The 17,062-nt window shown below is 33.1% G+C and overlaps 2 protein-coding genes across 6 annotated transcripts; one reads left to right on the top strand and one right to left on the bottom strand.

The window, feature by feature from the left end:
• Nucleotides 1-1,095: 1,095 nt before the first annotated feature.
• On the top strand, nucleotides 1,096-5,437 carry LOC109244498 (exosome complex component RRP41 homolog). Of its 2 annotated transcripts, XM_019411603.1 has the most exons (12): nucleotides 1,096-1,267; nucleotides 1,389-1,435; nucleotides 1,757-1,817; nucleotides 2,514-2,552; nucleotides 2,644-2,711; nucleotides 3,304-3,382; nucleotides 3,467-3,503; nucleotides 3,686-3,802; nucleotides 3,917-4,002; nucleotides 4,100-4,189; nucleotides 4,283-4,366; nucleotides 5,159-5,437. In XM_019411603.1, exons 1-11 carry the CDS (start codon nucleotides 1,214-1,216, stop codon nucleotides 4,328-4,330), a joined length of 726 nt encoding a protein of 241 aa, XP_019267148.1. In that variant the 5' UTR covers nucleotides 1,096-1,213; the 3' UTR covers nucleotides 4,331-4,366; nucleotides 5,159-5,437. The 2 variants fall into 2 exon arrangements, with proteins under 2 accessions (XP_019267148.1, XP_019267147.1); XM_019411602.1 differs by lacking the exon at nucleotides 5,159-5,437 and having other exon boundaries at nucleotides 4,283-4,916.
• A 70-nt stretch (nucleotides 5,438-5,507) lies between these two features.
• Nucleotides 5,508-10,347, bottom strand: LOC109244497 (putative glucose-6-phosphate 1-epimerase). 4 transcript variants are annotated; one of them, XM_019411598.1, is made up of 9 exons: nucleotides 9,978-10,347; nucleotides 8,988-9,489; nucleotides 8,688-8,762; nucleotides 8,224-8,280; nucleotides 7,964-8,127; nucleotides 7,360-7,494; nucleotides 7,059-7,161; nucleotides 6,404-6,503; nucleotides 5,508-6,028 (listed from the first exon to the last, which is right to left on the bottom strand). In XM_019411598.1, the coding sequence occupies exons 2-9, from the start codon at nucleotides 9,096-9,098 to the stop codon at nucleotides 5,847-5,849; spliced, it is 927 nt and encodes a 308-aa protein (XP_019267143.1). In that variant the 5' UTR covers nucleotides 9,099-9,489; nucleotides 9,978-10,347; the 3' UTR covers nucleotides 5,508-5,846. The 4 variants fall into 4 exon arrangements, with proteins under 4 accessions (XP_019267143.1, XP_019267146.1, XP_019267145.1 ...); XM_019411601.1 differs by lacking the exon at nucleotides 9,978-10,347 and adding an exon at nucleotides 9,782-9,902; XM_019411600.1 differs by lacking the exon at nucleotides 9,978-10,347 and adding an exon at nucleotides 9,741-9,759.
• Nucleotides 10,348-17,062: the final 6,715 nt, after the last annotated feature.

Genomic DNA, 17,062 nt, shown 5'->3' on the forward strand with positions numbered 1-17,062 from the left:
AGGGTAAAAAAAAATTATCTTTTTAGTATATCTTATCGGTTTATCGATAAACCGATAACCGAAGAGGACAAAATCGAAATCGAAATCGAAATCGATAACTCGATAAGGAAAATTTTGAAACTGAAATCGAAATCGATAAATCGATAAACCGATAACAAATAATTGATTCAATTTATCGATAAACCGATTCGAATGTACACCCCTAATTATGATAGACGCCATCACGACATGTGAAATTTGGGTTGTAACATAATTGTATAGTTTTTTTTGTAGCACTTTTGTTACAAAATAACACCAAAAATCAATATGGAGCTAATTAGCTCGAGGTATGTACATATGCCAGTGTAAAGTAAAAATTAATCCAATTCGAAGAGAATAAGAAATGAAGGAGGAAGTCATTTAAGTGCATAACATTCATTTGTTATAATTCAACTAATTTGCCGAAAAAATAGCATAATGTTTGGAATTATGCCATAATAATTATTGACATAGAAAAGGGTTGCTCCGAAGATTTACTTACCATTGTAAAGAGTCGTAGGAGTAATTATTAAAAATATACTTATTATATATGCAATATGAATAACATTTGAGGTCCTATATTTTTAGGGCCTAAAGCCAAGGCTTTAGTTTCCCTTGAGGTTGAGCTGGCCCTGCTTGCCCGAATCATATCAGCTTTACTTTTCACATTTTGTCCACCACGAAAACCACACCTACCTTGCCCCCCACCTCGTATATTTTCGTTCCTAATCTTACGTACGGTCACATATGCATCTAAGCAAAAATATTTTACTGTTAATAAGAAAGTTAAAACAAGAAAGAATGTAGAGCCTCCCCTCCCCCACAAGCGCTCACAAATAAAAAGATTTTTACATAGTATAACTATCTCCTAAAATAGTAACTGAAAAATATACATATTTTATATATTTGATTGGCGATTAATGAAGTCATCATAGTCTTAAATCATATTTCCCCTTTTTCTTAGTTTCTTTTATTTATTCTTCATTTTCTCATGTAAATCCTTTTTCCCTTGAACCATAAACCACACGATCCCCCCCCCCCCCCCCCCCAACAACCCCAAACCCAACGAAAAAAAAACCCCAAAGCACAAAACCCTGATTAACATCTAAAACCTCAGGACTTTCGCACACTCCTACTACTTCCACCTTTCTTTCTCCGGCCGCTCTGCAAGTGAGGACGGTGGTGGTATTCAAAGATGGAGTACGTTAATCCGGAAGGTCTTCGCTTAGATGGTCGCCGTCCCATGGAGGTTTCTCTCATTACACTTACACCTCTATTCACTCACATAATTTCCGTTCTTTTTATTTTAACTTTCATTGTGTTTTTGATTTGACTCGTTATGTACCACTATGTGGCAATTTTACTTTCAGATGAGACAAATTCGTGCTGAAATAGGGGTTGTCTCAAGAGCTGATGGGTAACCACAACACTTCTTTCTACCACCATTAATGTTTATAGGTTAAATATAACCACTGTTTTTCTCTTGAACCATGTATACATATTCAAATAAGAAACAAAGAAAAAAGACTTTGAGAAGTTTATATATACAATAAACCGTGAGTAATTTATTCGGTGTTTGTACCAAAACATTAGATGCATGACATGTGTATTTTAAATGAAGTTCTATCCGGTGTTTGGTGCAAACATGTGTAGGTTTTTTCTGAACATTTTGGATCCTCTTTTGATGCTGCGTCTTTTTTTATTTGAAACTGAATTTGTTTAATCCGATTATTTGCAGTTCTGCTTCTTTTGAAATGGGTAATACCAAAGTCATTGCTGCAGTTTATGGTCCTAGGGAGGTAAAGTTCACGTCACACTTAACCTGCCGATTCTACCCTTATTTGGATTGTGAAACAACTAAAATTGTTGTTTCTTGTTTGTTTGCTTTATTGTCAAGGAGAAGTAATGGTTATGGCCTTTGAACTGAAAAATAAAGGAGGGAAGTCGATCATGTAAAATAGCAGTTTGTATGACATTGTCTTACACGGTGGAGGGAATGTGGCTTGGTAAAACAAGAAATATTTGATGGGTTGTTCTGCTGACTTTTCAAATGTGGGGTGGCGGAAGAGAGGAATAGATAATTCTTTTGTGTGGATAATGTCATGGACTGTTCAGTAGCTTAGTCTTTGCAGTAATTTTACTAAGAAACCTGGTTAAACGGTTCTTCATTGATAGGCATGAAAATGGCTAGGGTAGGATGGTTTTGGAGCAGAGAAGCATTACCCCCACCAAAAGTCTGCTCCGTCGCAATAAACATCCCCAAAGGAAACGGAGGAAGAATGTACAATCGATGTTTTATATTGTTTAAAAGTCAAAAAAAGCATCATATTGAGATGCAAACTGGATAGATATCCATATGCTGGTGTATATGCACATCTACGAAAATATCTAATCACAACCACTGTGATCAATGATGACAATGATGATCTTAGTTTTGCTCTGTAAAAGCCTAAAAGGTTCATTCAATTGACTCTAATGTTAGTTTCATTATTCAGGTCCAGAACAGGAGCCAACAGATCAATGACCAGGCGCTGGTAAATTACCTTTCATGATGAATTATTAGAGTGTAAGATGTATCACCTTAAAAAGTGAGATGATATGATCTTTTCATTGGCTCTCTTTTAGGTACGATGCGAATATAGCATGGCTAATTTCAGCACTGGTGATCGCCGAAGAAAAAATAAGGGTGACAGGTGATTCTATGTTATGTTATAAGTCCTTCCTTCTGCTTTTTGTGTGTTTTCATCCATACGATGATATCATCTGCTCTGCTGTCAGTTCCATTATAGAAAAAAATTTGATGCATGCTTGTAAATTTAATGGACAATATCGTATAAAACTGGTGGCAGAAGAACAGTTATCCCGGCTTTGGACTGAAGTACAAAAGATGGAGGGCATGATAGAATATTAATGGTTATTGGATGGATAAGAAGAATTATACTATAACCAAATGGAAGACTTTCGGACTGTTCAGGCACTGGTCCAGCGATGAAAGGTGTTGCTAGGATACTAGGATAGTAACTGTCGTCATAGTAGAAAAAGAAGCAAAGTTCTAGGAATACTTATAGTGCCCAAGAATAACCCTTTATCATAAGACTGCAAAAGGCAGCAAAAAAACAAATTTTACACAGACAATGTAAATAGTATCTAAGAATTATATTACGTGAAGTCTTAGCTTATTATCTATGATTACCCACAATTAACTAAGAAGCAGAGTTTATTCGATCTGTGTGACTTATGGTTATATGATGTCAGTTTGATGATAGCTTTGTTTTCCATTTGTAGGAGATCCACAGAGATATCTCTTGTTATTCGCCAGACAATGGAAGCTTGCATATTGACACACTTAATGCCTCGCTCTCAGGTTCGAGTCCTCTTAACATCATTAACTTGAATAAGTAATGGAGGCTGACCTCCATTTACAATTTCTTGATATTTTGCTTTTCAGATAGACATTTTTGTCCAAGTTCTCCAAGCAGATGGAGGTAAGCAGAACACTTTAGAGGGTTGATGTTAAATTACATTTCAGTGACATATTGTTTTCGTCCAGAATCAATCAGAATAGGTATTTAGTTGTCTCGTGCCACGTGCAGCCCATATAATGCAGTTCGTCTATTTTGTTTGCCCTCTAGAAGTGTAGTCCAACTAAGTTTAGTGCATTATTTAGGTACAAGATCAGCATGCATAAATGCTGCCACGCTGGCTCTAGCTGATGCTGGGATTCCCATGCGTGATCTTGTCACATCGTGCAGTGCTGGATACCTGAACAGCACGCCTCTTCTTGGTAAATTAATTTTGTAATTTTTAGTTGATTTTCCGGTTCTTTATTTCTAACTGATTTTCAGTCTTTTCCAGTATTGATATGTGAATGATCTAGTTGAGATTACTTGTTAAACAGATCTAAACTACTTGGAAGACAGTGCTGGAGGCCCTGATGTCACCATAGGAATTTTACCTAAGTTGGACAAAGTGACCCTTCTGCAGGTTTGTTAACTCCTTATTGGCAGTAACGATTGAAATAAGGTATCCAAAGTACATTCTTTTTCTCCTGGCGAATCAATGAATAACCTTCTTGGTGCAGATGGATGCTAAACTACCAATAGATACATTTGAAACTGTCATGCAATTAGCAGTTGAAGGCTGCAAAGCAGTGGAAAGCTATATCCGGGAAGTAAGACTGATAACTCATTGCGTTCTTCCTGGCTTCATATAATTGTTCCGATAAAAGCTTCTACATCAGCATCTCTTATTGCTCTTTTTTCAGATATTATTGGAAAACACCAAGAAGTTGGAGATTCGCCGAGGTTTATAGTTTTTAATAGTTCGAGGAGCTTTTATTGAGTTTTTGGTAAGATGTTAATCTTCCTAATTATAATGCTGACGAACATTCTGGTGAAGATTGCTAATGCTTTCCTCGAGGAAAATGAGAAGCAAAGAAAATTTGTGAGAACTCTATTGCCTGTTTCTTTCATGTCACTCGTGAAGCATTAGGAGGAAAAGACACGTTCCATCTCTTCCTTCTCTCTTTTTCCCGGGGGTGGGGCTGAGGTGGGTGTTGGTGGTGGGGGTTGAGGTTGTGGTTCGGGAGGCTAAGAGCGGCTTTTAGAATTGGAATTAGGTTCAGTCAAGCACCATGAGAAACGAATGTATTTGTTACAAATAATTGAAGATCGGCGAGGAAAACCTTATACTATACTTCTGAGAAATAATAAATATTGCAATGAGTACAAAATACAGGGCTAGACTAACAAGTCATTTAATTAGTCCAATGGAGAAAGATAATATGTAGCAAAATCTTTTTTCATAGAAAAACGATAGGTCATCATGTTTTGTAATCTTCTAGCATAAACTTGTAATCTTCAGGTTTGACATAGCAAAATGGCGTCTCAAAATTTTTTCTGCTTGCGTTTCTGGAGTTGCATTTAAGTGGAAATAAAGTATATGAAAACAGGCAGCCGCTCGGGCTACAATAATTTAAGCCAAACTAAGCAAGTGCAATTTTTATACATAATATAATTCTTGTTCCTTCTCTGTGTGATACAAAGCCTTAGGTGTGGCTTTTCCGATTTAATTGTTGTAAAGCAGGAGGCACTAATCTATGCAGATTCTTTGACCCCCAGTTTATTCTTATTGTTTCCAGTTTGCTATAAATGCCAAAAGACAAAATGGGATCCTGGTTGAATCTCTCTAAACAATGGTGGATCAAAAAGTTAACCGTACAAATCTGCGAGAGCCTGTGGAGAGATGATCTTCCCTAGTGTTTTTAATTCTTTTCTAGTGTGGTTGTATTATGATGTGCGGTTAAGTTAATTTGGTGGAACTGTATCGAAGAAGCTTTTGGTATGGTAGACCATGGGAGAATCACATTGGTCAGAATTAAGCATTTGATGGATCAATAACCGTTCACTTTCATGATCAACGCCAGTAGACTAATAGATAAGGCTAAATAACTTTTCTTTTGTGTATTAATCGCAACATTCAAACAAGGATACAGTGGCAATCACGGGGGAAGCTATGCTATTTATACTCAAAAAACACCAAAAAGTCCAAAACGATATTAAGTCACGAAGACAGTATCATTTGCGCAAACCTGAAATTACTAATGCCAATGCAAACTTTAATCTGCGAAAACCTCTCTTTCAAAAGATAAAACACCAAACAGCCATTCCAAAAAACAATAGGCTTTGGCGGTTCATAACAGCGGTTTAATGACTCTAAATGTATCACACATCATCATTAACAAGTAAATAAACCTAGTATAGAGTTTGCAGTCCCTCCGTAAGCTGCTGAGCCTTTTACTAAAATGCTTTTGCCCAGACTTTGAAGGATTAAAGATCACAAAAACTCGATGGCACGACCACAAGCTCTACACGACCAGTCCATTCCTCTCCTGGCTTCAATGTGATGGGTTTCTCTATCGCTGCCCCATCAACACAAAGCATCTGCTTGTACTCATCGTCACCAAAATCCGCCATTGCTTTGGATTTCTTATCCCATGGATTCCACACCACTGTGAAAAGACAGAGCAACAGATACCAAAAGGTTTTAGCTATGCAAATTAGAGTTGGTAAAATCTTTCATGCTTCTTTGGCAACTTCTACTATCACGCTATAATGCACAAAACGTTTCTAGAATACTACAAATTAACTTGTGATGTCTTAAATCCTTGTATTGATGCTACATGCCTTGCATAATTGTTGCCAACAGAGAAGTACCTCTCTCTCGGGATTACAGAAATGAGCAGGTTTGTTAAGAGAAGAATAAATGACTCGAAGATACTAAAGTAGAATCAAGGTAAAAATATCGCCTTAAGGGTGCAGCACATGTTAATGGATACTTCCATTTGAGGACATTTTCTTTCTCCATGTTAAATTGAGATACTTACCAGTATCTGGCAATCCTTCCTTCCTTATCAGATATGTTCGTTTCCTTTCATGATCAAGAACAGCAATACGATTTGGAGAACTAACATAGACTCTGTCGATCTGCAAGAAACATGAATACTTCTTAATCTCACAAGCCAAAAGAAAAGGAACACCTTACAGTTGAACGAACGGATTGATTTATCTCATTTATAAAGGTAGAATTAATGCCTTCAATTCTGAAAGATAAGGTGAACACCGAGTATTTCAACTTCTTCCTAATAAATTCAGAAAAAAATCATAAGATGTAAAGCATCGTTGCTCCGAGTAGGTTGAGGAGAGACTGCAAAGTAAATGCCTAGATAATTAGCTTTAGAGCAATATTCCAGAATCAATGCTTCTTTGTTCAATTTAGAATTAATCTACTAATCTTTGGTAATGCAAAAGCACAAATGAATGACCTCTTATTTTTTTGATGACCAAAAGAATCACCTCTTATCTGTCTTAGGGCGCGTTGTAAGGGTCCAAGATTGTTAAATACCCAGGAAAAGGTCTTTTATTGAGTCACTCTTGAAGCTATCTTACAAATGCAACCACGATTGATGACATTTCATCTCTCATCTATAAGACTATAACCACAAAGTTTTGAGATGATGTAGGTTGCATTGAAAAATATACCTCAGATTCAAAAGTTATAGCATCTCCTTGTTCTGTAAAGCGTTCTTTCTGGCACAGATTGTCTAGATAGTCCAGTGTTTCTAAACCTTCAATCCTTATTTCACTGTGAACAAGATTCATTTAACATTATACACAAAAAATATAATGACGACATAAAACAAAATGCCTCTCTGAAATTTGAACGGCTACAATATTTTTACAGAAAAAAGTACAAGATGTTGGGGAAGTGATAAAATGTTGAAAAACAGGACGTAATTAAATTCATGAATATGTTACAAAGAGCAGAGAGGTAACAACACACCTTATGTCTGAAACAGAGAAGTATGTATGATAAGCAAATGAGAAGCTGAATTGTTTGCCATTGATGTTTCTAACACGAGATATCAAGGATAAGCTTCCGTCTGATGCCAGCGAAACCCGAAGGCGAAACTCAAAACTAGAAATTAATAATGAAGAGACTCATCAGCAACTTCGAAAGCTATAACTGTCAGAAACCAAGTACGCAAAGAACTGACTTTAGACATGAAATAAAGTCAGAAGGTGAGATTCATTTCTCGCATGAAAGTACTTCGCTTTCATACCTATCTCTGAATTTTTTTTTTTTGACATCATGGTCACAACTCACAATAACCTAAATACTGTGACTCAGCAGAAAATAATCATGAGAGCTTCCAGTTTCGTGAAACTGAAAGCATCCAAATTAGCTTAATTTAATCATAGTTATTTATATAGCTGTTGTATTCATGATCAGATTCTCATGAAATCATTTTCAAATCCAAAGAGGATTCTGAGATATAAAGTCTAGATCCATTTTAAAACAATAGCAAATTTTGATAGGCAATGAATAGCTTTTGATTCAATATCCGAAGCTCCATACTGAAACCAACTAGAGTTTCAGATCATACCCGTGAGGCCAGAACTTCAGATCATCTTCTGAAGGTTTCAGCAGTAAGTCAATGAAAGATTTTCCTTGTGGGTCATATGAGTATAGAGATGGAGGGTCATCCTCAATGGTCCAGATTTTGTTTCTTGCAAATCCAAGTTGCTCAAGTGAACCACCATTTCCATACTGCAGCATATTTGAGATAATCAAACAAATTGTTGTAAAATAGTACTCATTTAAAGAAATTCAAGAAGATAGGCAGAATTACACATTCAGAGGTACCTGTGGAAAGCAAACAGAGATTCCTCCTCGTGTAGCTTTCGGAGACTTGAAGATGCTCTAGACATAAGGGCAAACGTAGAAACAGAATCAGCCCTCACACTTATTCAATTACAAATACTGGTTTTCGCAAAGCACATCGCATTACAAGTAAGCAATAGATGATGCAACTCATAATATCCTGCCTACATCAAACATCAAACTAAAATTGTAGGACAAAGCACACCCTCAACGAGTCAACTTTGTACAATTCTGCCAAGTCTTGTCTACAAGTAGATTACAACACTGGAAAAACTACTAGTTCCAATCTTTACACCGTAAAACAAGTGATAACTTAAAGAAACTTTTTAAAATAATAAAAAGTTAGAATTCAAAGAAAGCTCCAATCCTAGAAGCTTTCGAATCTCCGGCGCTAGACAATCCGTTTAATCATAAGAATTAACGGCTAGTAAAATGGAAAACCCCACCTTACTGCTGTTGAATAGGAGCTCTTCCCCTCTGTCATTCCGCCAAGAAGTAACTTGTCCTCCTTGCAAGCTCACCTGAATCAGAGGAAATTGTCAATAACCATGTGAGTGTGTGTGTTGGCGGGGGAGGTAAAGGTCCCATTCCAATCCAACCTACAGCAGTTTATAAAAACGTAAACGGGTATGTAATTGACGGGGGATTTTAAAGATGATTTCTTTCGTAAGTGATCTAACAGATGATATCAGAATCATAAATTCATTAGATCTAATTAATGTAAGAGAGAGTTTACAGAATCTAACCCGTAAAGAGGCACCCTGAGGGTTACGAAGCAAAACCTGATCAATCCCATTCCAATCTTTTGTTACTTCAATTGCTGCTGTATGATCCCAGACTGGTGCATACTGCCCCATTTTCAAATTGCACTTTGTTCCTTGGTTCACAATATCTCTAAAAAGAAGACTTGAAACCCTTGTTTTCTACTAGCAATGTATCGACAAATTCCTCCAGTATATTGGATTTATATCAGACTATCTTAGACACAATCCTTCCTGGAAGCTTGTAATCTAGTGATCCCAAAAATATAAAAGGTCTCAACCGTAATCTGCCTTTCTTACTCCGAACCTTGTCACAACCTCTCACATTCAATGTACATTTACTCAAATCTGACTTCTACTTTGCAACAACAAAAAGCAACATCAGCTTCTTAAGCTACCTCAAGAAACCAACAAAATTTGGCATTTGGCAACTGCATAGAAGCACTCAAATCCTAGCTAAATTCACGGTGAGGCATGTGATATTTACCTAAGCAAAAAGACAAGTAAACTTTTGTAAGTTAAAATGGACTAACAAACATACAAATAAAAGGAAAATTCAGTTTTGCTATGAACTTCAATAAAATATACCACAAAATTCTTAAAACAAGATAAAATCCCCAGTCCCCATTCAAATCTCAAGTTTCAAAATTTTCAACTAACAGTTTCAGTAAAATAAAAAAACCTAAAATCTCTAACAACCCATTTGGAAAAACTGAATAAAAGGTAGTGAATATGTACCTAATATTTCCAGAAATGTACAAAGGAAGCATTAAACTTACAAAGAAAGATAACCCCAGTTCAAGGAAGCAAGAAAATATGAATAAAATAAAGAAAAAACATAAAGATCTAGACTTTATTCAATGCACAGAGTAGGAATGGAGTATAATGCAAACAAGTAGAAAAAATAAGTTAACAGTGCATTAAATTAACAGCAATTAAGACATGAAACACTGAACAATAATTAAAGTATTAAACCTGGCTTAACAAGTAAAACTTGGAAACTTCGGAATAGCTCAAGTATAATACTTGCATTAACAATTAATGGGGTGAAGTAAAAATTGAAATTTTTTATTTCTGCGCAGGAAAGAGAGAGAGAGAGAGAGAGAGAGAGAGAGAGAGAGAGAGAGAGAGAGAGGAAGAAGAAAGGACGTGAAGATACGAAGAGGTACAAGTTGATGTACAAATGGGTCAAGATTTAGAAATAAAAAGGGAGGGATTTTCTTGGTCTGTAACAATTTAATACTATTCAATTAAATTATCAGACACATAAAAGTAAAAGAAATATAAAAAAGTAGAATTAATCAGAGATTGCATGAGGATGAGGTGGGTGCAAAGGTGTTTTAATTTTGAGTGAGGTCAGGGGGGAAAGAGGACAGATATATATAGTTGGCTATAATATGGAGGTGGGATCAAAGGTTCATGTGATAATTATAGTTGGCTATAATATGGAGGTGGGATCAAAGGTTCATGTGATAATTAATATTGTGTCTACCCATTTAATTTTAGAAACTTGAAAGGACTCCTCTTGTGACAATCAACACTATTTAAGACAAAAATATTATCGAACATTAAAATAGATCATTTCAAAAAATACTTACTCATATATGTGGATGCATTAAAACAGTAGTAACTGCCTAATATGTACGTATTTATTATGTAAATTTTTATTACTAGTTAACTTTTCACCCGAGTCTATCGATGATTTAAGTTCTTTGGGATAGTTTGGTACGCGGAGTAAATTATCTCGTAATCTCTGAATTAATTTATCTTACTTGAGAGGTACGATAAAATAATTTCAAATTTAACGAAATAGTATGGATATCCAGGATTCAGTCTGAAATTAATTTTATACTATGTTTGGTGTATTATATAAATTTGTCCTGGGATAAATTTATACCACAATTAAACAAAGTATAAATTTAATCCACACCTTATCCTGCGAACCAAACAATCCCTAGGGCTCAACATCTAAGGTTCTTAATATTGGATCCATTGTATTTTAAATTTTATGGATTTATATATATTACTCCTTATTTATTGTAATTTTAATAAATTTAACATATAAATTCATATACCATACCAAAAGTATTCAGTATTTTCGAGCACCTCATAGCTTTTTCGGGACGTCCGAAGATTCGATCATTTTTGTATGATTTCTCTTACACTGTCCTTTCCAATGGGTTTCGAAGATAAAAGTCCTTTATTGATTAGCCCATAATTGACCTAGGTAAAACCATGAACTCCATTAGATTATTCCTTCTGACAAGGAATAACTATAGTGATAATTTGATTCTTCGTCGTCATAGTATATAGGAGAGAAAATCAAATTTTTTCTTTTTTACAATAACTTTACAGAAAAAAAAAAGTAATAGGAGTAAGCTTGTGACACGTTCACTAAAAAAATTCGACCATTCCAATGCCTCCTTTCGCCATGCATAAACTAAACCAATAATTAAGACAAGCACGAAAATAAAAGCTTCTATAAAATACAGATACACCCAATACTCGAAACTCATTGCCCATGGATAATAATTTATTCTCCCATCTATATTTTTTTTGTATATATTTTATTTGGATTAGACTTGTAATGCCAATCCAACACAAGTCCTTTTTTTAAATATTTTTTATTGTTGTCAATTGAAATTTCTTTTTCTTTTTCTTTTTTCAATATTCAAGAGATATTGATAACACACATAGAGCTAATAGCATTTCATAACTAATTGATTGAGCAGTTGCCCGTAGACCACCTAAAAATAAATATTTATTATTTGGTCCATATTCCGACATAAGAAGTCCAAGGGGAGCAATACTTCAAAGGGAAATCCTGAAAAAAAAAACACCAATACTAAGATCGGCTAGAACAAGACGATCATACTGAATTGATACTATTTTTTGGAATAATTACCGGCCAAAAATATGTTTTAATTCCAAAAATACTAATTACTTTTGTAATGGCAATTGGAATGATATATTAACTCATGTTTATTCATTATCTATGGCACGCCAGATGTTCTAAAAATACAAGTTATATGGAGTTGAGTCAATTTATAGGTCTAAGATGTGAACAAAATTCGAAAAAAAAAAAAAAGAATTCTACCCCTTTTGGTTTTTCCTTCTTTACATATAAATTAGTGCATGTAAGGGGTTTAGATAAATTTGTTCCCTGGTACTGCTTTTATGATTTATCCCAATGAAAGTGGCGTTGTTATTATGTAAAGAGTGAAACAATTTTTTTCTTCAATTATTATTTTCAGTCTTTTACTACAAAAGTAATTAACACATTTTATGTAATTTATAAACTTATTTAAAAAAGGAATTAAAAATTCATGTTTGAATTTGCATTAAAAATATAGATGTTAAATCTTATACTCTGAAATCTGCCATTCTTATTAAATAAAGAGTTTAGGAAAAAAAATGAATAAAGTTCTCAGTAAATTTACTATTTGATGGAAGGGTTCTACCTTTTTTCTATTTCTGTACATTAGGTATCTTTAACAGACTCATTCTCCTATCAAATTAAGGTTTGAAGTCGTATGATTATTTAATTTGATCATACCCTTATTTTAACATGACGTTCTAAGCCCTAAGGAAAAGAAATAGAACGGAGTCCCCTCTTCTTAAATCAATTATGAAAGTCGTCTAAAAAACTTGTAATTTCTCAAAATTAATGAAAATTTAATTAAAAATAGTACATAATAGTTGTAAAGGACCATATAAGTAATATCAATTAGTTAAATTAAAGTTTAATTGTTAAAGTCACACTTACATGAGTCCGCGTGTATCAAAAGTTTTTAAAATTTGAATAGAGACTATTCTAGTTGTTCTCTTAATTTGTCTATTAAGTCAAATTTACTTTGTCGTACGACTAAAATGCATGTGAATGAAGCGAAATGGATACATTGGTTGATCATATACCAAGCCTCAATTAATTCATTAATTGATATTGATCAATTATAGGCAAAAAGAATACAATATATCTGTTCAGAGTAAAAGAAGTTGGAAAAAGGACGAAAGTTTGGAGCTAGGATGCAAATTTATAGTATTCAATATGAGTTCACGTGAATTTAGTAATTTTTGTCCAAACTCTATATTTGCATTATGAAATTTATTAAACATATAAGAATATTTATTTTGGAACTCAATTTGTTGGTTTGATTATCATATTATATTTTAATTTGAAATTGCTGTTAGGACTCATAAATTTTAAATCCGGAATCCGTCGAGGTTGATAACTAAAGAAAGCTAGCATCACAGAAACACACCATACGCCAATCGTTAACTTTATAAAAATATATGATGCGTTGTCTCTGCATGGTAGTCTCATAGTTTATCATGTGCTTCTCTAACTTTTGCCCATGAAATAACAGACATGATTGTTTCCTGATCTAAATAAGAAATACTTCTTTAGATTTGTGACATGTTCAATATAGAAACTTATACTATTATGTTTTCCAATTTCTTTTAGTGTATAAACATAGTTTGACTTTGTGTTTTGACATTGAATGATTTTTTCATAAGGCATTTTCCGGCTAATTAGACTAGTATTATTTTTTACTTCTTTTTTCTCCTCACTAGACTAGTATTATCCAATCGACAAATTTGGGTGTTCTCAAGTTACGCAAGATTTTCACCATAAATTTTCAAATATATTCTCAATTAATCAGATCACGATTGTTTTCGTTAAGTGTGTACAATAAAATAACATAAAAGGATTCAACCCAAGATCAGGGATATTAACATTAGGGTCGTCTGGTTGTTGGTATTGAAATAATTAATTTTAATTAAAAAAAAAATCGCATACAAAATAGTTTGGCTGATCGCATACAAAATAGTTCGAGTCAATCACTCAAATTGTCACTGAACTATCTCAAAATATCTCCTAAAGTCACTTTTTTTTCGTTTGTAACAAAAAAGTCACTGAACTATGCTTATTGCACTCAGAAAGCCACTCAACTAAATTTTCCAAATTTTAGATTACCAAATACCTATTTTACTCTCTAAATTATAAATATTTATCTTCTTTTATTTTTTTAAAAACTTTTTAATATTATAATTTTTCTTTTTTTGATTTATATTATGGACTTACCTATAGAATAAATAAATATTATTTATAAATTAAAAAATTAAAAGTATTTAAGCATCTATAATGCTGGAATAACAAAATAATGAGCATATTGAAAGAATTCATTAGAATAATTTATTTCTAATAATAATATTATAAAGAACAAAAATTCAAAAATTTATTTACACGATTCAGATGAAAGAAAATAAAGGTTGTTAAATATATATTGCATGCACGTAATATAAAAATAATTATTTAAATAAAAGTAGTTTTATAATATACATTATATATTCTTGAAAATTATGCTCAATTATATTATATATATTCCATGCACGACTTAACATAACATATTTTACCCTATACAGATAGTCTCCCTGCTTTCCGGTAATATACCTTTGTGTCGTCGGAAAGTTGGTAGAAACATAACAATATAATTGAGCATAATTTTCAAGAATATAGTATATTATAAAAATACCTTTATTTAAATAATTATTTTATATTAGGTGCTTTGAATATATATTTTACAATATTTATTTTCTTTCATTCTGAATTGTGTAAATATATTTTGAATTTTTGTTGTTAATACTAAAATTATTATTACTAACAAATTATTCTAATTAATTTTTTTTTTTACTATGCTCATTATGTTGTTATTCCAGCATTATATATGCTTAAATACTTTATTTATAAATAATATTTATTATTCTATAGGTAAGTCCATAATATAAATTAAAAAGGAAAAATTATAATATTAAAAAGTTTTAAAAAAATAAAAAGAAGATAAATGTTTATAATTTAGAGGGTAAAATAGGTATTTGGCGATGCAAAATTTGAAAAATGTAGTTGAGTGACCTTCTGAGTGCAATAGGCATAGTTCAGTGACTTTGTTGTTACAAATGAAAGTAAAGTGACTTTAGGAGATAATTTGGAATAGTTGAGTGACCATTTATGTAATGGAGTCAAAATAGTTCCATGTAACTAAATGTAACGTCATACAAAAATAGTTTCATGTAACTAAATGTAACGTTTGATTGGCGACATTAAGTAATACCCGCAATGTCTTTTCTATATTTATTTTTAATACCCGCAATGTTACTTAAACTCTGTCTTTAAGTTATACAAAAATTTATAGTATATTATTTTACATGAGAAGAATATTGTAGAATAGAATAACATGTACAATAACGTTCACTCACCATAAGTAGTTGTGTATAATCATCTCTTTATTACTAATTGTTGCATGAAAATCTTTTATTATTTATTATTGTATTCACAATCTCAGCATTATAATCTCTAATAATTGAATGATTGAATCCTATTTGAATCGAAAAAGATAGTTGCTCATAATTACAAGTCTGCCAATTTTCATTTGTCTCTATGAATGACTCACTTGGGACAGGTTTACCTTTCAATTCTTACGTCCAAAACCCATACACATCAATATCAAAGTTGCGCACCTCATGGCTGTATATGTTTGGAGTATATACACATAAACAACACGAACAGATTGGATTGGGATAGGAAACTGGACAAGGAAATAAAATTCGAATTATTCGGATTTCCTTTTCTATAATACTTTTCCCTTGAAAAAAAAAACAAGAAATATGATTAATTGAGCAGACCCCTATTTTAATGTGACATTTTAATTCAAAGGAAAAAATAGATTCAGAAGGGAATCCCATCTACGTATTATCAGTTGGGAATTTTTTTCTAAAGACTTATGATTTTGTCAAAATTGATGCAGATCTAACTAAGAATAAACATAAGAGTGAGTTAGAAAGGATCATATAAGCAATATTAACTAGTTAGGATTAAGGTTTAAATTGTTAATATTACATCTACGTTAGATCCGTGTGTTTGTCTAGAGTTCTTTAATCATATGAATATATGTAGTGCGAGATGGAATATATCTGAATAGAGCGAATTGATTGATAAATTATTGGCAAAAAGAATATAATCCATCTGTATCGTGAAGTCAAAATCAGAGTAAAAGATGTTGGAAAAGGTACGGAAGTTCGAGTCAGACACATATTTTTAAATAATTGCTGCATCGTCTTCTAGATGCTAGTCTCATAGTCTAGCATGTGATTGTCTAACTCTGGCCTATGAAATATGAACATGTTTGTCCCTCATCTGAATAAGAAATAATACTTCTTTAGATCTGTGCCATGTTCAAAGACACAGACTTCACTATGTAAATCATGTTTCTAACTTCTATTAGTGCACATATAATATACAGTACTTACTTTTGTTTGGACTTTGGACATTGAATGAATTTTTCAAGACATTTTCCGGCTAAGAGTCGGACTAGTATAATCCAAGGGGTCATATGGTCCACAGAATAAAGAAACATATAATCCAAGATAAAATGTGAAATTATTTAATATCGTGCTTCATCTTATTTCTGATATAAGTAATTCGGGTATGAGTTATACCACAAAGTAAACAGATTCATCCTAAAACCAGGGATACTATTGTATATGTTGAAATTTGAACAGAAGAATCTCACTTAAGGGAGGACGATCAAGAGTTAACCGAGCTGAAGTCACGTATAAGAAGTGATACCCTAACGAGTGACTCGACTGCAGTCGAGGTCGAACACTCCATCCAGCCTGAACGGCTAATTCAACCCTCAGATATTCCTAGAGGAATATTCCACAGGATATTCAAAGAACTTAAGTATACCAGCTAAGGACCGTTGAGTAAAGAGAATTATATTTGTATAAAAATCATGGGAGAGTCTGGCAAAAGGGGGAGACATACAAACCTATCTTAAGAGAGAAGGAGAGAGAATTCATCTCGGGTTCCTGGTCAAGGAGAAAGGAACCTTAGATCCTCATTATCCATCCTTAGTGGCATTGTATCAAATGTATGGGGGTCAACTTTGTTCAAGAACGATGACCCATTTTTATCTATGTATTCCTCATTATTATTTAATATCATCAAAATCATCATCCTTTTCTTACTCGACAGGATTTAATCATTGTTAGAGTTAAAT

This window comes from Nicotiana attenuata, unplaced genomic scaffold, assembly GCF_001879085.1.
Source record: "Nicotiana attenuata strain UT unplaced genomic scaffold, NIATTr2, whole genome shotgun sequence".
NCBI lineage: Eukaryota > Viridiplantae > Streptophyta > Magnoliopsida > Solanales > Solanaceae > Nicotiana > Nicotiana attenuata.

Excerpts from the sequence above, each read along its gene's own strand:
- LOC109244497 (XM_019411598.1), bottom strand. The coding sequence starts at position 9,098 with ATGGGGCAGTATGCACCAGTCTGGGATCATACAGCAGCAATTGAAGTA. Across the intron at positions 8,763-8,987 it reads CTCAGGGTGCCTCTTTACGG|GTGAGCTTGCAAGGAGGACA; the intron begins GTTAGATTCTGT and ends CCTCTGATTCAG. Across the intron at positions 8,281-8,687 it reads TCCTATTCAACAGCAGTAAG|AGCATCTTCAAGTCTCCGAA; the intron begins GTGGGGTTTTCC and ends CCTTATGTCTAG.
- LOC109244498 (XM_019411603.1), top strand. The coding sequence starts at position 1,214 with ATGGAGTACGTTAATCCGGAAGGTCTTCGCTTAGATGGTCGCCGTCCC. Across the intron at positions 1,268-1,388 it reads ATGGTCGCCGTCCCATGGAG|ATGAGACAAATTCGTGCTGA; the intron begins GTTTCTCTCATT and ends TTTTACTTTCAG. Across the intron at positions 1,818-2,513 it reads CAGTTTATGGTCCTAGGGAG|GTCCAGAACAGGAGCCAACA; the intron begins GTAAAGTTCACG and ends TTCATTATTCAG.